Source organism: Suricata suricatta, chromosome 13, assembly GCF_006229205.1.
Source record: "Suricata suricatta isolate VVHF042 chromosome 13, meerkat_22Aug2017_6uvM2_HiC, whole genome shotgun sequence".
Taxonomy (NCBI): Eukaryota; Metazoa; Chordata; class Mammalia; order Carnivora; family Herpestidae; genus Suricata; species Suricata suricatta.
The window spans coordinates 65,469,607-65,487,129 of record NC_043712.1 but is presented as its reverse complement, the minus strand read 5'-3'; the positions used below and the strand labels follow the sequence as shown (position 1 = coordinate 65,487,129).

At 34.5% G+C, this 17,523-nt stretch overlaps 1 protein-coding gene across 3 annotated transcripts in view; it reads right to left on the bottom strand.

Annotated features, from left to right (window-relative positions):
* AGTPBP1 (ATP/GTP binding protein 1) overlaps positions 1-17,523 on the bottom strand; it is a 166,277-nt gene that overhangs the window by 121,789 nt on the left and 26,965 nt on the right. For all 3 annotated transcript variants that reach the window (XM_029920063.1, XM_029920062.1, XM_029920064.1), the window contains exons 3-4: positions 11,642-11,766; positions 823-890 (exon numbers count right to left, since the gene is read on the bottom strand). In XM_029920063.1, coding sequence (XP_029775923.1) covers positions 823-890; positions 11,642-11,766 — 193 coding nt within the window. The remainder of the gene's footprint in view (positions 1-822; positions 891-11,641; positions 11,767-17,523) is intronic.

Genomic DNA, 17,523 nt, shown 5'->3' with positions numbered 1-17,523 from the left:
ATTACTAAAATTTCATAATGTTCTCTGATATTTGATGCAGCAAATCCTTTTCTCATTTCTCATTTTCAGAAATGTCCTTTCTACTCTTGCTTTTTATCTTCCCATTGGACTTTAAAACGAAACTGTTAGTATTTTTATTGATATTACTCTAAACTGACAGATCAATTTAGGAAAAAATCACATATCATTTTTAACAGAATCTGATTCCTATCAAAAAATATTAACTTACTCCCTGTTCCTTTTTTTTCTAACTCTATTGAGATGTAATTTGACATACAGCACTGTGTAAGTTTCAGGCATACAGTGTACTCACTCCCTGGTCTTAACACTTCACTAAATAAAATTTAAAATCCTGATTCTGAATACATCCTACTGTTCCACCCATAAATTTTACACTAGGATAGAAATTTAATTATTATCTACATAATGTAGTTATTCAACCACTATATGTAGTAATCTAAGTCACAAATATATATCACCTAACAACATAAAAAATGAGAATTTCCAATGTTAATCATTTATTTTAGACTAAAGATTTATTTCCAGCTAATGCTTTATTTATTATTAATTGGAATGGTATGTTAAAATTTAAAATGTGGTTATCATTGATAATCATCAGGAAAAATACTTAGAGGTTTACCTAACATATCTTAGAATGCTTCTGCTACCATTCCAAGTAACAGTTTACAACATAAAAGTAAATTCCATTCATTGGCTTTACCTCTAGAACAAAACCTTCACACATGTTTCATATATACATTTTTTCCTTCAGTACTCATTGGTATTAATAGTTACATTAACAAAAGCCTGTCAGCGATTTACCTCTAGTGTTGTCAGCAGAACTTCCATTCCTGTAGAACCCTTGGCTGTCATTTCTCTCCTTGTCTTTTCTGAAAGGTATAAAAAAGTTTTCTTCTAAAATATGAAAGAAAAAAATTACATATAATTTTATTTTATAGCTAATGTAGAATCAGCATGACTCCACTGATTCAGTAAACATTCTAAATTGGTTCTTAGATGTTTCTCCCTTTGATATTGCTAATTATACTCTGGGAGAACTTCCAGATCTCAGTTTACAAGACCTTCCTTGCATTTGATCACATTTCCTATCATGAACTAGAAGAATCCTTATCAATCCATCTGTTATCTTAAAATCAACAGCAAAGTGTAGGTACCAGAACTGGAGATAAGGTAGGAGTGGTAATGGTAGGCCTCTTTATTATCTTTACGACTAGAATTAGAAAATATTTAATCAAAATTGGTGAAAACAAAAACCCAGTACCATTTTCAAATGTTTTTACTGAATTAATAGTATTTTTTTGTAACTTTATTTATTTTTTTTAGAATGTAACACTATTTTTTAACATATGCAATTATTTTCCATCATTTACAATACAGTAGTTACAATGACACTCCAAATGGATAAGCAAACTAAAAAATCAGAACCCCCAACTTCTATCTCATGTAATTAGACTTATACAGAAATTAGAAGGTTAAGTAACAACTAGTTAATCACCTAATTTCACAGCTATCTGAAGTGGCAATCATTATATAGCAGCTTATCTATGATACATTCAAGATAAATGATATAATTTATTACTTGCCCATAAGCTAAAACACAGCCTGCCTAATACCTTTCCTTAAATTCCACCTCTATACTACAATATACTTGAGGTCCATGCAAAAAAGTAGCTACCTCTTATATATGAAATGGATGATTAAGTCTTTGTTGTTGTAAAAGCAACTTCATTTAAACATAACCACCCCCACCACCAAAAAAAGAAGAGGAAAAAAAAAAAGTAATGAAAATAATAAGGGAAAACCCCAGAATTAATAGTATTTTAAAATTCTGGATTATACAAAAATAAACAAAACTAGGGAAGAGATTCTTCTGTAAGACTCTGGCGACCAGGTCACTCAAATAATCCCTTTTCCTCACTGAGACGGGTGGTGGGACAGCACAAATTTTCTTCAATTTAAGGTTTCTAAGCTTCTCCATTATTCTTTTCCTTTGATTAACAAGGTAAGAAAGGAAGACCACAGGTCAACATTTAGGTAGACCACACACAAATGATATGTACTTTACCTGTATTACCTCATTTAACCCTCCAGGAGAAAAATTACTTTTTATAGACCAGAAATTTGAGTTCAGAAAGAAGAAATCTGCACAATGTCATTGAGCAGGTAAGTTAAAGAGACCAGGTCACCCAGGTGTTTCTGAACCCAAAGTTTACCGTCTTCCATTGATTTACTATATTTCCAAAAGAGCCACAGGAATCATTATTTAAGTAGGACTGTTGGTACAAGAGACTTGACCCTCTCCAACTGTTTCACACCTAAATATCAGTGCCAGAAATTCTTTTAATACAGAATGACAATGTCTTTCCTTTCACATTTTGAGATTTTAAAAAGAGAACAAAAATTGAGAACACATTATCAATACAACACATATTACACAATAAAGTTCAGGATTTTGGTCATACCAAACTTGTTCTACACAAGTATAATCAAGGAGTCTAAGAGCAGAATGAGCCCTGAAGCCCTGACAAGGGGTGGGGGGAAAAGTTAGACTAGGCCTTTAGAACATCACACTTCTGCCCAAAGCAAATACTGTTCAACTTCCATTATGAATAAACAAAAAAGCCATATGTGGTATAGTTTTGCCACATACAAATCATATAGTTAAAATTGCATAAGGAAATGAAGTACACAATATAGACTACAACTCACAAAATTTCAGAAAAAAAAACTCAGTCTGATATCCATCTGAAAATTAGGTAATTCTAAATTATAAGTTATTACAGAAAGAAACAAATGTGCTACAGAGAAGTTACAGTAAAATATTATATATGACAACTATTAGTAACTATCTGCAAAATAAACATGGAGACTAAAAATCATATTTTTCTTTAAAACAACAGTCTTATGCTATCATGCATCATCTTGGGCCCAGATAATGAACTGAGTAAAACCTACAGAAGCGTTACAATCTTTCTAAATAAAACTTGCATAAGTGATATGAAGATCTAAAACACTGTTCATCACCTTACCCTTGGCCATAGTTACTAATGCTTAAAAGAATGACAAATTTCTTTACCTACAAAAAAAAAAAAAAAAAGGAAAACTCATGAATATTTGTAAAACCCAGTTCCTTTTTAAAAAGTTTGTGATTCCTCTGCTGGCCCTTCATTATTTCCCTGGCCCAGCTGCCTCCATCAATAAGCATTGAGTTATAAAATAAATACTGTTTAAATATCTACAATGTAACCTTGATTTAACACTTGAAATAGGACAACTACTTACTACAAAACCAAATGATTTTTCAATATTAATCACATAGAATAGTCAAAAGACTGAAATCTCCTCTACTAACACACCGTTACATGGAGCAAAATCTCTCCCTATTGTAATACCCATGATCATCCAGTTTATTCCACACACTAAACAAAAACTAGGCTCTATACCGTTTTCTACTGTACTCTATTCTGTCATATAATCTAAGGAGGCTTTGATGTCAATGTGGATGAATCAAACACCTAGTTGCACAGTTTTTTGATGACAACAAAAACCCTTCCCACTTTTCTCCAATTTATCAACCCTTGAATTCCCAGACCTCAAACTGCCCTACCTCTGAAATCTTCACCTCCAATCTCCCTGTGTCAGATCACAGACTCCTAACACTCCTCTTCCTCTTTCCTTCCTAAAGATTAGAGAAACTTTTCTGTCACTTTCACTGAAACTTCTAACTCATCAAAGTAGTACTGTTTTCAGGTAAAATCAGGTCTAGACATACCCCGCTTGGATTCAAAGCCTCACCCCTTAATACTTACCACCACAAACTCTTCTAATTAAGTAAATGCTAAAATGTGCATCTCCATCCTACATCACAGTAAAAATAATGCCACAAGAATTTCTTCTAGTTTAAGACTGTTAGTACCAAAAAATTTACCATTTCCATCCTTATTTGGAAACACAAAACTACTGTTTTCACTTACCTCAACTCACAGCCATCACCATCTGCCCGGCATAGCCCACAGCTATTCCAAACTATGTGCCAGTCCTACACCTGTACTCTCAATCCCTGGACCTCTGTTCCCAACTCTTCACCATCTACATTTCCCTCAATGAATTGAGACAAAGTGATCTGTTAAATACAGATGAAATCCTATGACCAATAACCAAAATCCATATACTCATGTATCAAATCCTTGGCAATTTTACATTCCTTTTTCCAGTCTGGGGTAGGGGAAGAGAATGTGACCTGTTTACTACATTATGAATCCCAGCCTTTCTACCTACTTATAAAGCTATAGCTTCAACCTCTACCCACATACTGTTTATTTTCCCACATATGTAACAAACCTTATTTTAACTTGCCTCTTCCTCTATTTCCTTCTGTTTTCTCAGTGAAACTCCCTCCAACAACAATAACAACAACAACTCTATACTCCCTATCATTACTTCATTTGCCACTCACATTACAGTGTACTGCCATCTTCCTTCTAAGTCCACCACTTAAAAGTGTTCTTGTTGTGGCCAATAATTTATTAATTATCAAATAAAAAAAGGTCTTCCTTTTAACTAACCTCTCTATTTTACTTAACATTACTGACAATGCTTACTCCCTTGGCTTTTTTAAGTCCTTCCCAGTTCTTATACCACTACATATAAGTGGTATAATCTAATAATCTAAATTAGATAATCAATAATCTAAATGTTATATTTAACAGGCAAGAATTTTAAAGCAGCTATTATAATTGTATTCAATTACATTAAGGAAAATACAAGTTCACTATAAACAAAAAGGAAATCATAACAGAAAAATTAAAAGTAGGAAGAACCAAATGCATATTTCTGAAAAGAAAAATACAATGTCTGAAATAAATATCAGAAATACATAATGGTAGAATGCAGAGGAAAAAGGCAGTGAACTTGAACAGAAAAAGGGAAATTATCCAATCTTAATAACAGAATTAAAAATAAAAAACAAGAGCCTCAAAGACCTCTGAAACAATCTCCAAAAGTCTAACATATGTATAATTATAGACCCCCCAAAAAAAAGAAGAAAAAAAAATTTTGATCAGCCAAGAAATTCCTAAAAATGAAAAAAGACACAAATGAATAAATTCGAAAAGCTCAGCAAATTCCAAGCAGGATAAATAAATACTAAGACAACTACAGACAAACTTCTGAAAACCAAAACTAATGAAAAAATGATGTACTCAACCAGAGAAAAACAACGCATAATTTTCAGAAAACAAAGATTCAAAAATAGCAGACATCACCTCTGAAATTATGGAGTCCACAAAATAGTGGAAGGACTGTTTTATGTGCACTCTAAATGCTGAAAGACAAAAACTGCCAACCCAGAATTCTATACCCAGTAAAAATATCCCTCAAGAATTAGGTGAAATAAATCCACTGTCAGATTAAAGGAAAAAAAAATTCTTAGACAGCAGACCTGTCCACTAGAAATGCCAAAGGAAATTCTATAGGCTATCAGGGAAATTACACCAGACCAAACTCACATCTTTAAGAAAGATTAAAGAGCTTCAGAAATGGTAAATATCTGAGTAATATAAAAACTTTTTTTCTTCTTAGTGTCTTTAAAATACACAACTTCTTAAAGGAAAAACTGTCTTCTAGGGTTTATAACGTATACAGATGTGATACATACCACAACTATAGCTAAAGACTGTTAAGTATAAATGGATATATAAGGTTCCAAGTTTCTAAATTTTATATTAATTCTAAGCAAAGTGTAAAAAATTACTGATTGTTTATTGTGATCTCCAGAGGAATGATTTCCTAAAAATGCAAACAGGTATAACTAAAAAGTCAATAGGTAAATTAAAATGGAATTCTAAAATATGTTCAGGGGCGCCTGGGTGGCTCAGTTGGTTAAGCGTCCGGCTTCGCCTCAGTTCATGATCTCACAGTTCATGGGTTCAGGCCCCACATCGGGCTCTGTGCTGACAGCTAGCTCGGAGCCTGGAGCCTGCCTTCAGATCCTGTGTTTCCCTCTCTCTCTCTGACCCTCCCCTGCTCATGCTGTCTCTCTCTCAAAAATAAATAAGAACATTAAAAAAATAAAATAAAATAAAATAAAAAATAAAATAAAATATGTCCAAATAATACAAAAGAGGACAAGACAAAGAGAAACAAGAAATAAAAACAGAAAGGACAAACAGAAGACAAATATCTATAAACCTAAGTCCAATCAACGTAATACTAAATTTTATTAAACTAAATGCTCAAACTATAAGGCAGAGACTGTCAAACTGTTATCTACAGAAAATACACTTTAAATTCAAAAATACAAAAAGGCTAGAAGGAAAATAATAAGAAAAGTTAATCATGCAAACAAAGAGAAAAAAGCAGGAGGGGCTATACTAATGTCAGACAAAATAAACATCAAGGTAGAGAAAATTACTAGAGATAAAGAGGAACATCCCATAATGATAACAGGGTAAATTCATCAAGAGGACATAAAAATCATAAACATTAATGCACTTTATCATTTTTACAGGACTCTCTAATGGTAAAATAGAAAACGCAGACTGTTCCCAGAACACAAATCTCAGCTTTCTCCCTCTCTACCTCTCTGGGAAGATTTCACTTCACTTCCATTACTTTAACTGCCAAACTTTTGGTTCTAAATACTGCTCTTTATTCAGAACTCTGAAAATTCAGTAGAATTTTCCACTTTTTCTCCTAATTTACAAGGCATAAAATTGTGGAAATAATAATAGCAACGTTGTACTGTTGAGTTTCTAACATCTATAATTACAATATATATAATGAGAACAGCACAAAGGAATAAGAGAGAAATGGCGCCATACTGGAAAAAAGTTTCAATATTTTACCAGAATTAAGTTAGAATTAATCTGAAGTTCTATGTATATTGTAATCCCAATAGGAGGCACTAAGAAAACAACTAAAATCTTTAAAAACTAAAAGAGCAACAGATGACACAAAAGAAGGCAGTGTAGGATGAGAAGAGGAATATAAAAGACCTGAATCATACAGAAAAGAGCAAAAAGGCAATGTAAATCCAATCATCCAAGAAATAAGTACTTTAATTTAGAAACAAAAAATACTCAGATTAGATTTTTAAAAAGATCCAAAAATATACTATTTTTAAGAAACATGCACTAGAATAAAAAACAAAAACAGATGAAAAGAAAAAGGAGAAGGAAAAGGCATAACATACAAAGATTAACCATAACAGCTAAGAAGGGTTTTATTATTATTAAACAGATTTTAAATCTAGAAATGTTACTGGAGACAAAAACAGGCATTTCATAATGATCAAACAGTCTTTGATGATCAGGAAGACTTAATGACTCTAAATGTATACACAGCAAACAAAGCCCCAAAATACATAAACCAAAACTGTCAAAACTGAAAAGAGAAATACACAGTTCAACAACAGGTAGAGAATTCAATACTCGATTCTTAATAATAAATAGAGCACCTAAACTGGAAAGTCAGCAAGGTATAGAAGATTTGAACACCACTATCAACCAACCTGACCTAACCAACATTAACAGAATACTCCATGCAACAAAAGCAGATGGAACATTCAGGTGCACATGGAACATTCTCCAGGAGAGACCAGATACTTAGCCATAAAACCTATCTCAATAAATTCAAAAGGACTAAAATCATACAAATCTCCAACCACAGTGGGATTAAATTGGAAAACAACAGAAAGAAATTGGGAAATTCTGGAAAAATGCTAAATAATCCATGGGTCAAAGAAGAAATCACAAAAGAAACTAGAACAAATGTGAACTGAATGAAAATCAACTACAACATATCAATGTAGGAAGAATGCAGTTAAAGCAGTGTTAATAGGGACGTTTTAGCCTTCATTTAGCCCACATTGGTTAAAGAAAGGTCTCAAAATCAATAATCAAAGCTTCACTTTAAGAAAATGGAAAGGGAAGCACAAATCAAACTCAAAGCAAGTGGAAGGAAGGAAGCAATAAAGATTAGAGATCAGTGAAAGAGAAAAAAGAAAAACAGAGGTAGTCGAGTTGGTTATTTCAAAAGATCAACAAAATTGACAAATGTTTATCTAGATTGAGTGTAGTACTGTTGACATTTTGGGCCAAATAATTCTTTCTTTTAGGGCATTGTCCTATGTGTTACATAATGATTAGGCCTGGCCTCTATCCACTAGATGCCACTAGCAATCCCCTTCTCAAAGGTTACAATCCAAAATCAAACATTACCAGTTTCCTGAGGCCCCTGTTTGAGAACCACTGAGCTAGACAGACCAAGAAAAGAGACAAATGACACAAATAATAAAAAATCAAGAATGACAGAATATCACTTCCTACCCTACTGAAACGGAAATGATTATAAGGGAATTATTATCAACAGATACATGCCAACAAATTAGACTATTTATCTGAAATGATTATTATGTTTCTAGAGAAAAAAATTAAGGGTAAAGTACTTTGTATGCTGCAAATAAAGGCAGAAAATGTAATGCATCCAAGGAAAACTAGCACTAAATTGTGGAAATATATATTTCAACTATGTAAACAGATGTTGTAGGAGTTTGGTGGTGGTGATAGTGTTTAACTACAAGTAGTACATGTAAATTATAAGTAGTATGTGCTTACTGTAACAATTCTAACAGTAGAAAGGTACCCTAAGTAAATTAGGAACTTACCTCATTCCCCTCCATTTCTATCCCACTGATAACTACTGCTAAAAAATTGGTATGCATATTTCTGTTTTTGTTTTTGCTTTTTCTCCTTGCTCATACAAACACTACATGCATTTATAAAAGTTTATTTTGTATTAAAATGAGGTTACACATATAGTTATATGAACCGAAGAAACTTGCTTTTTTATTTAATATGTTAAACTTAGGACTCCAGAAACAATTCATATGGTTCCACATACAAACTATATGTTCCATATATCACAAGAAACTTACTGATAATAGCTGCATAATATAGTTTTAAAGTTCCACAACTTGGCTACATAAAAACTAATTCAACCATTTTCTCACTGATGGGATATTCAGGTTGTATCTTGATCTTTGATACCACAAACAACGCTGCAAAACAACCTCTTCTATACTAGAATTTTAATTTCAGTCAAACACATTCCTGAGAGTCAAGCAGCAAGTGCACTTTAAATTTTAATAAACATTGCCAGATTCTCTTCTTCAAAGATAGTAATAATTACTGCACCACCAACAGTAATGGACCCTATTTCCAGGTCCCAACACAGAATACTACCATTTTCTAATTTCTGCCAACCTAACTAGTGATACTTCTCACTAGTTAGGTTGGCAGTAATTCCCCACTTTCAAGGAGGTAAAGAACCTTTTCCTAGGTTTCCTGGTTATTTGCATTTCTTCTTCCTTAAACTACAAATTTCTTATCTTTCTCTCCCAAATGGATAGCAAACGGGATTATCCTATAAATGATGATGGGACCATATTCCACTACTAACTTACACTGTGTTGACTGCCTAATCCGAGGTACTATAAACAAAGTCACTGTGTCACACAACCCAGGGGACAGTGTTCAGGGACTAGTCTCCCAGTGGTGAGTGGCATGGTAAAAAAAGCAGTGTCTGGTAGTGACATTTTCAGTGGTGATGCTGGAGTTGGCGGACTTCCAGGCCGTGATGGGAAAAGTCTGCAGTGGCAGGGGCAGTGTGCACAAGTGGTATTTATAGGTCTCGGGAATTTGTTTCCTTTTGCTTTTGTTGGTTTTGTTAGGAGGAGGAATTTCATATAGCAATACAGTGAATACACTTGGTACATCTAACTTTGCACTATTACAATTGTGAATGGACCTTGGTTGATAAGCACAATACTTCCAAAGGTTAGAATCCAGTGTAGTGACTTTCTGAATTTAAAAGTACAGACAGGTATTTTAGATATTGTTAGAAATAAATATCATCTATTAGAAACATCTCCTCAACTACTGAAATACACAGACTGCACAGGAGGAAGCTATCAAAATAACAGTCTATGACCATTTAGAAGAGTTATAGATACTGTGTTCCTGAACACAGCTCAATGCTTACTGAAGGACCTGAAACTCCATAAAAATGAAGTAATTAAAAATTAAATTAAATACTAATTAGGAGTACCTGAGTGACTCAGTTGGATTAGGTCATGATCTCATGGTTTGTGAGTTCAAATCCTGCATTGGGCTCTGTGCGGACAGCTCAGAGCCTGGAGCCTGCTTCAGATTCCGTGTCTCCCCCTCTCTCTGTCCCTTTCCTGCTTGCACTCTGTCTGCCTGTCTCTCTCTCTCTTTCAAAAATAAACATTTTTTAAAAATATTTCTAAGGGGAGGGGGAGGGAAATGGGTAATGGTCATGGTGGGGGGCACTTGTGGGGAGAAGCACTGGGTGTTATATGGAAACCAATTTGAAAATAAACTATTAAAAAATATTTTTAAAAAATAAAATACTAATTATATAATGTCTAGACTTTCATTTTAGCAGAATGCCTTCAATATATCACTGTTAAATATTAAGGCAACTGCCAGTTTATCCTTATTTAAGAAAAGAAAAATCAGGTGTTTCTTTTTTTGTTTTTTTAATCAACCATAAGTTTTGGAATATTAAATTCCTTTTTTAGTATCTATTGAAATGACTATATAGATTTTATTTGACCTGTTCAAATACTGATACTGGTATAGTCCCTGACATTAAGCCATTTTGCATTCCTGAAATAAGTGTTCTTTAGCAATGATGTTCATTTTTTTAATGATATTTATTTTTTAATGTATAGTTAGACTTAAGTCACTAATGTTTCAATAGGGATTTTTCATATTTGTATTCCAAAGTGCAAAGTCAGTACCTTCTCTTGTACTTTGTCGAGGTTTTGATACCAATTCAGTAGTATTAACTTCAGAAAATAGAGTGCTGATGCCTAACTACAGACATCATTTATTGAACAGTTTAGCATTCTTTTTTTTTAAGATTTTTTTTTAAGTTTATTTATTTATTTTGAGAGAGAGAGTACAAGAGGGGAAAGGGCAGAGAGAGGAAGAGAGGGAATCCAGAGCAGGCTCTACACCAGTGGTGCATGCAGGGCTCCTACTCACAAACTGCCAGATAATGACCTGGGCCGAACTCAGATGCTTAGCAGACTAAGCCACCTAGATGCCCCTGAACATTTCAGCATTCTTTTTACAGGCTTTCTATGTAAATCTCAAGATAATCACATGATTTCTTATCTCTCTTTCAGAGATGGTGAAGCTGAATCTACAGACTCAAAATCTCCCTAAGATCACCCCACCACTGAATGAAAGAACTTGCATTGCAAAGTAGGGATCACTCTAGGAACCAATATTCAATGCTACTTGACATCTTTGTGTCAACATTCTAGAACAAGCAGCACTGGAATTCCGTATTGTTTGAAAATGGTACAGGCAATCATAATCATTTCTGGAAACAATACTTTGAACAGCAAACCTTCCACAATTATTCAGTTTTTGGGTTTTTTTTTTTTTCAGTTTTCTACTTAAGTTTATTTGAAAAAGTTTAATTTTTACAGAAAATCATCTATTTCTCCAAAGTTTGAATATTCTTAGCATCTACTTTGAAAGAACTAAAAAAAAAAACATTTCAAAAACAAGAGACTAAAGTTTACCTTGACTTTGAGCCAGATGAAGAATTTTTGATGTAACATATCGGGCAGTATCTGATTCTGCAGATTCAGTATTGATCTTCTCCAGCTGAGCCAGGAGTCCCACGATCCGAGAATTATTGGTAAGGCTAAGAAGAATGTTACTTTATATCAAGAAACATTCTATATCAATTGTAAACTATATAGATCTATACTACAAAGATCACTGTTTAAAAAAAACTGTACCCTTCTAAAAACATTAAGCATTTATATCACATTTCCTTACTCTGTTTTATAGCTCAATATTGCTAAAATTCTATTAATTTAAATGAGAAACACATTTCATTTCAGAAAACAAATGTGCATTCAACCCTGCCCAGCAATCTTAAATCACACCTTGAAAGTTCATCTTTACACTCTCCAAAAAGATGTCTTACATTTCCTATGCTCACCTCAAAACTCTAATTATCTCACCCACCCCCGTTCACACTCAGTGCCTTGCTTTATAAATGTTACAAGCTCAAAAAGGCATACACTCATCTTCCCACTACCAGATCCTTAAACCTATCTGATTCCCTATCCACACACATTTTTTCTTCATTGTTCTCTTTCATTATACATTTGTATATTTGATACTGTTCTAGGTATTACCAACAGTATAAACCCAACAAAAATCCATGCCCACTACAGACTGAACATTCCCATAGTGAGAGACAAATTAAAGGTACAGGGGAAGGGGTGCAACTTTAGACAATGGTCAGGGAAAACCTCATTGACAGGGCACCACTTAGAGAAAGACCTGAAAGAAGTAAAGGAATAAGCCAGGCAGAAAACTGCAGAAAGAGCTGTCCAGGAAAAAGGAGTCACACCCACCGAGACCCCAAGTAGGGGTCTGCTGTATTCCGCTAAGGGTGTGGCTGGAGCCAACATGAAGAACAGTAACAGTAAGACATGAGGTCAGAGGTGGGGGTGGGGTGGGAGAGAGCCACCAACATTTAAAGCTGTGGAGGCCACTGTAGGGATTTTGGCTTTTACACTAAGTGGGATGGAAAGTTTTTGAAATGAGCAATGTGCTCTGATGTTTTAAAAAGACTTTCTTTGGTTGGTATGTGGAGACCAGAACAATCCCTCCCCTGTATACTTGCCCAGCCCTTCCTGCATTTTCAACGTCTAAGCTCCTTCAAGTAATCGTTCCCTGATTCATCATCTCTCTCTCCCTTTCAACTGGATCACGCCCCCCTGGCACGCTCATCTCTTACAGGAGCTCCCACTGGCTGCCATGGCATTTCTGTCACTCCTTGAAGGAGAGGTCTGTACTTGCTCTCTCCGTTTTCTCACATACTGGTCACTTTTCACGCTGGCCTTCTGCACCCTGAGATCGCCCAGCCTCCTGTGGTCACTTCCTTCCTGGTTATACTCAGTATCTCAGCACTACCAAATAGCTCCCTCTTCCTTCATCTCCTCCTTTGGGCTTCAATGGCTCCACTCTCTCCTTAAGTTCTTCCTGTCACCACCTCTCTGAGATCCCTGCTGTTGGCTCCTCCTCCTCCTGTGACATGACTCTACATGCTAAAGACCCCCTGCAGCTCTATCTCCAGCTCTCTTCTCTTCACTGTCTCCACTCTTCAACCACAGTCTCATCTGATCCCACCACTGTTAATTCTGACCTACATGCTGCCTGGCCCCTACACTCAACTCCAGCCTCACAGTGACAGCTTACTCAACCTAACAAGCCTAATATAAAACCACTAGTTCTTCCTCTTGATCTATTCTTCTTCCAGTCTTGATGCTCCCAAACTCGCATGATAGCATCAGTTGCTCAAGACAAAAATCTGGACTTCCTTCTCCACACACCAACCCAGTAACAGCGCCATCTCTGAAACATCTCAACTTCATCCACTTGTCTCGCTATCTAATATTACTACCCAAGCCCAAGTAGTCATCATCTCTTGGAAATCAGAGCCTCATAATTAGTCTGCTTTCATTCTTGCCAATACTCCATTTTCATAGTACTTTTTAAAAATATTTTTGTTTTGAAATAATTCTAAACACTCACAGGAAGTTGAAAAAATAGTAGAGTAGTCCCTTCCATCTTTCACCTAGTTTCACCAATGGTTACATTTACATGAACTACAGCAACAGCAAAAACCAGGAAATTGACATTGGTTAATTATATAGTTCTAGACCACTTTATCACATATGTAGATTTGTAGAATCTCTAATCTAGTCAAGTTGCTGTCCAGCTAAAACCCCTTCAATTGGCTTCCCTCCAGCTGTCAGGTAAAATCTTATTTACTATTCACAACATACTAGGCTCTATATCATCTGCCTCCGTCTACCTCTCCAACTTGACTTCTCACAGTTTTCCCCTCATGCACTGGGATCCAGCTGCAGTGGCTCTCTATCAGTTCTTCGAATACAGCATGTTTTTCCCCAACCTCAAGGTCTTTGTGTTTGCTGTCCTCTCAATTTGGAGGGAGGTTGCTACTAGCTCTATTTAGAGCTGGCTCCTTCTCATTTCAGGCTGTAACTCAACCACGTGGCCATTTCTTCACCAGCTCCTCCACTTCCAATATTAAAATGTACCTACAGAGAACTTATCACTATCTCTAATTACATAAGCTCCACAAAGGTAGAGATCTTGTATTGCATATGCTATGTACCCAATATTCCAAACATTGGCTGGTATAGCATAGACAACAGACATCTAGAAACATATGAAAAGCAAATAATATATGTTTGTATGTATGTCTTATAATAGATTAACTGTGCCCAATGCTTTGAATTTGGAAGTACTTCAACTGAAAAGGTATCTGAAGTTTGAAAAACACACGTTAGCAAGAGACTACAGTGATGGGAAGATGGAGTCAAGGCCAAGGAAGGCAGGATGTCCTAGAAGCCAAAGAAGGCAAGGAAACGACTTCTTTCCTAAACCTCCAGAAGAAACTCAGCCCTGCCAACAGCTTGAATTTGGATTTCTGACCTCGAGAGCTGTAAGAGAATAAATTTGTGTTGTTTAAAAAAAGAAAAACACACATTAAACATACATTTGAAAATGTACCTAATATACAACTTAAAATAATGGAATTATGGGGCACCTTGGTGGCTCAGTCAGTTGGGCGTCCAACTTCGGCTCAGGTCATGATCTCAGAGCTCATGAATTCAAGCCCCACATCAGGCTCTGTGCTGACGGCTTAGAGCCTAGGGCCTGCTTCAGATTCTGAGTTCTCCCTCTATCTCTGCCCTTCCCCTGCTTGTACTCTATCTCTCAAAAATAAATAAATATTAAAAATTCTTTTAATTAAAATAAAAATAAGACCACCATACAAGCACAAAACCTATATATGGGTATGTATAATATATATGTGTATATATTATATGTAATATGCAGATACTTATTATATCATGAAAGACTGAACTCAGAAGCACATAAGAGAATCTGGGTATCTTCCATTAAGCCACACATTAAAGATATTTGCAAAAATGTAATAAAAAATGCATCTTCTATTTTTTTGAAAATATAGTTATTTCTAAAATAAAATGTTATACTATGCAATTGGTTTATCATTTTTTAACATTTTTATTCATTTTGTTGACAGAGAGAGGCTGTGAGTGGGGAATGGGCAGAGAGAGAGGGAGACTTAAGGGAAATTTGCATTAAGGAAACCAAAATTCTGAAATTTAATAATTGAGTATTTAAATTTTCTCCATATTATTTTTCTCTTAAAGGTCATCTCAGTATTTTTCAGTAGCTAATAAAACATCTACTATTCAAAAGATTCATGAATATACAAAATACACTACACATAACACACATTCAGTTCTATTCCAAATTAAGAATTTATCAATAACTCTTAAAATTTTTAAATTATGCCACTATATTAAAAAAAAAGAAAAGAAAAAACTTTCATCTGAGTGATTCCATTCTGAGAATCATGCTCTTTTAAATGGATGGATGGATGAGCAAATGGATGGATAGATGGATAAATTTTTGGAAGGGAGGCAAATAAATGGAAATTGAGAACACAGGCAAATCAATTTCCCTTTCTATTTCTGCTTTTCTCATCTACAGAATGAAAAGTGAACAAAATAAGCCACTCCAACTCGGCTCTAGGAATGTAAGGCTGCTGACACTAATATTGAAAGAATTACCAGGTGAACACCAGAGGGCAGCTCTAACTTCTGAATAATTCTTAGACTTTGGAAAATGTGAGGGTGGTGGAATGCTCTACAACTACTCAATGGACAATCTGAACTACACTGAGAAAAATTTTAAATAACAAGACTCAGGAAAGGATGTAACTTCCCTGCCTTACCCTATTTTTAGGTCAATCAAAATGTGGCTAAGACCAGCTTTCAACAATTCAACTTATAATTGTTAATTATGTAGGGAAAAATCATGGCATTGATAAGATGATCAATATGAAACACATCAAGTTAACCTTCAAACGGACATTTGTTTTTAAGAGAGAGGGAGGCAGGGAGAAAGAATCTCAAGAAGTCTCCACACTATCAGTGTAGAACCTGGCACAGGGCCCAAACCCACAAACTGTGAGATCTTGACCTGAGCCAAAATCAAAAGTCAGATGTGCTTAACCAGCTGATCCACCCAGGTGCCCCTCAAATGGATATTTTTAAAATAATATCACTCAAATATCTGTTTCACAGTGGTCTCCTACTGCTTTCATATTTGAGTATACTCTCAGTCTTAGAGCTATTTCTGTAAAAGCATAAATTTTCTTTATTATTACAAAAGTCCCAATGATGTAAGATACTAATTTGCAACAAATTATTTAATAAGCAAATTCAAGGGCTACAGAATCTATCTTCATTTATAAACAAATGTTAATATCTTTTTCACCTTAAAATGCAAATAATAAAGATGTCCTTATAAGATAGGTAAAACCATTTCACAGCAAAAAAAAATCCATAGAAATATACTAAAATTTTAGACTTAAACATGATTGTACAAATTGAGTTTTAATTTCAAACAATATGGCTTTATTTCCAAAATGCACATTATCTTTCAGAAATGTTTGTTCCTCATTTATAGGTCTTTTTTAACTTTTTTTTTATTCCTTTTGCTTTGTTTATATTTTTACTGTTTCTCTTCAAATACTTTATTTTCTTCTATCATAAATCAAAGGACAATGGAAAACAGAAATCTCATTATCATTCTTCTGTAGAAAGAGTTAAGTATTTAAATAAGTTTGGAAAACAATATTCCTCTAACTGGAAAGAAAAGTAACTACTTGTCTGACTAGTTATAATTAAATGCAATAAAGTCTTCTCTAACAATAAATTCTAGTTCAACACTACCAAGTGACTTGTTAAAGACAACCAATAAAAGCCTGTTAAAATTTCAAACTGCCTAAATTTATACTAGCATCAGCAATAATTAGTCAAGTTTTCCTTGAAATTTGTTCACCAAAGTTAAGTAAATGCTAATTATTTTCTATTCATTATTTTTTATAATTTCTCTAGCAATATTCCACTGGGATTTTAGGTACATGTTTATGGCTAACTGCTTTACACTGGTATCTGCTCTATTTTTCAGATTAACAAGTTTTAGTCAGGTGCATGGCCACCCTGGTCCGCCACACTTCTCATTTTTAGCTTAATGTAGAAGTTAGTGAAGGCTAGGTCAGAGACCTAGGTCTCAGTTTAGTTTTAGTGGCTTTTTTTATTGTCTCATGATATCCTTATATTCAAAAATTACTGGAGACTCCCAAAGAGCTGTTATTTTCAAGGGAAATAGAAATAATCTGACAACCTGAAAGACCAGTACACTAAAAACTATAAAACACTTCTAAAAAATATTAAAGATCTTAAAAAAGGAATATGCTGTGCTCAAGGGTGAGAAGGCTCAATGTTGTCAAAATATCAATTCTCCCCCTTGGGGTGCC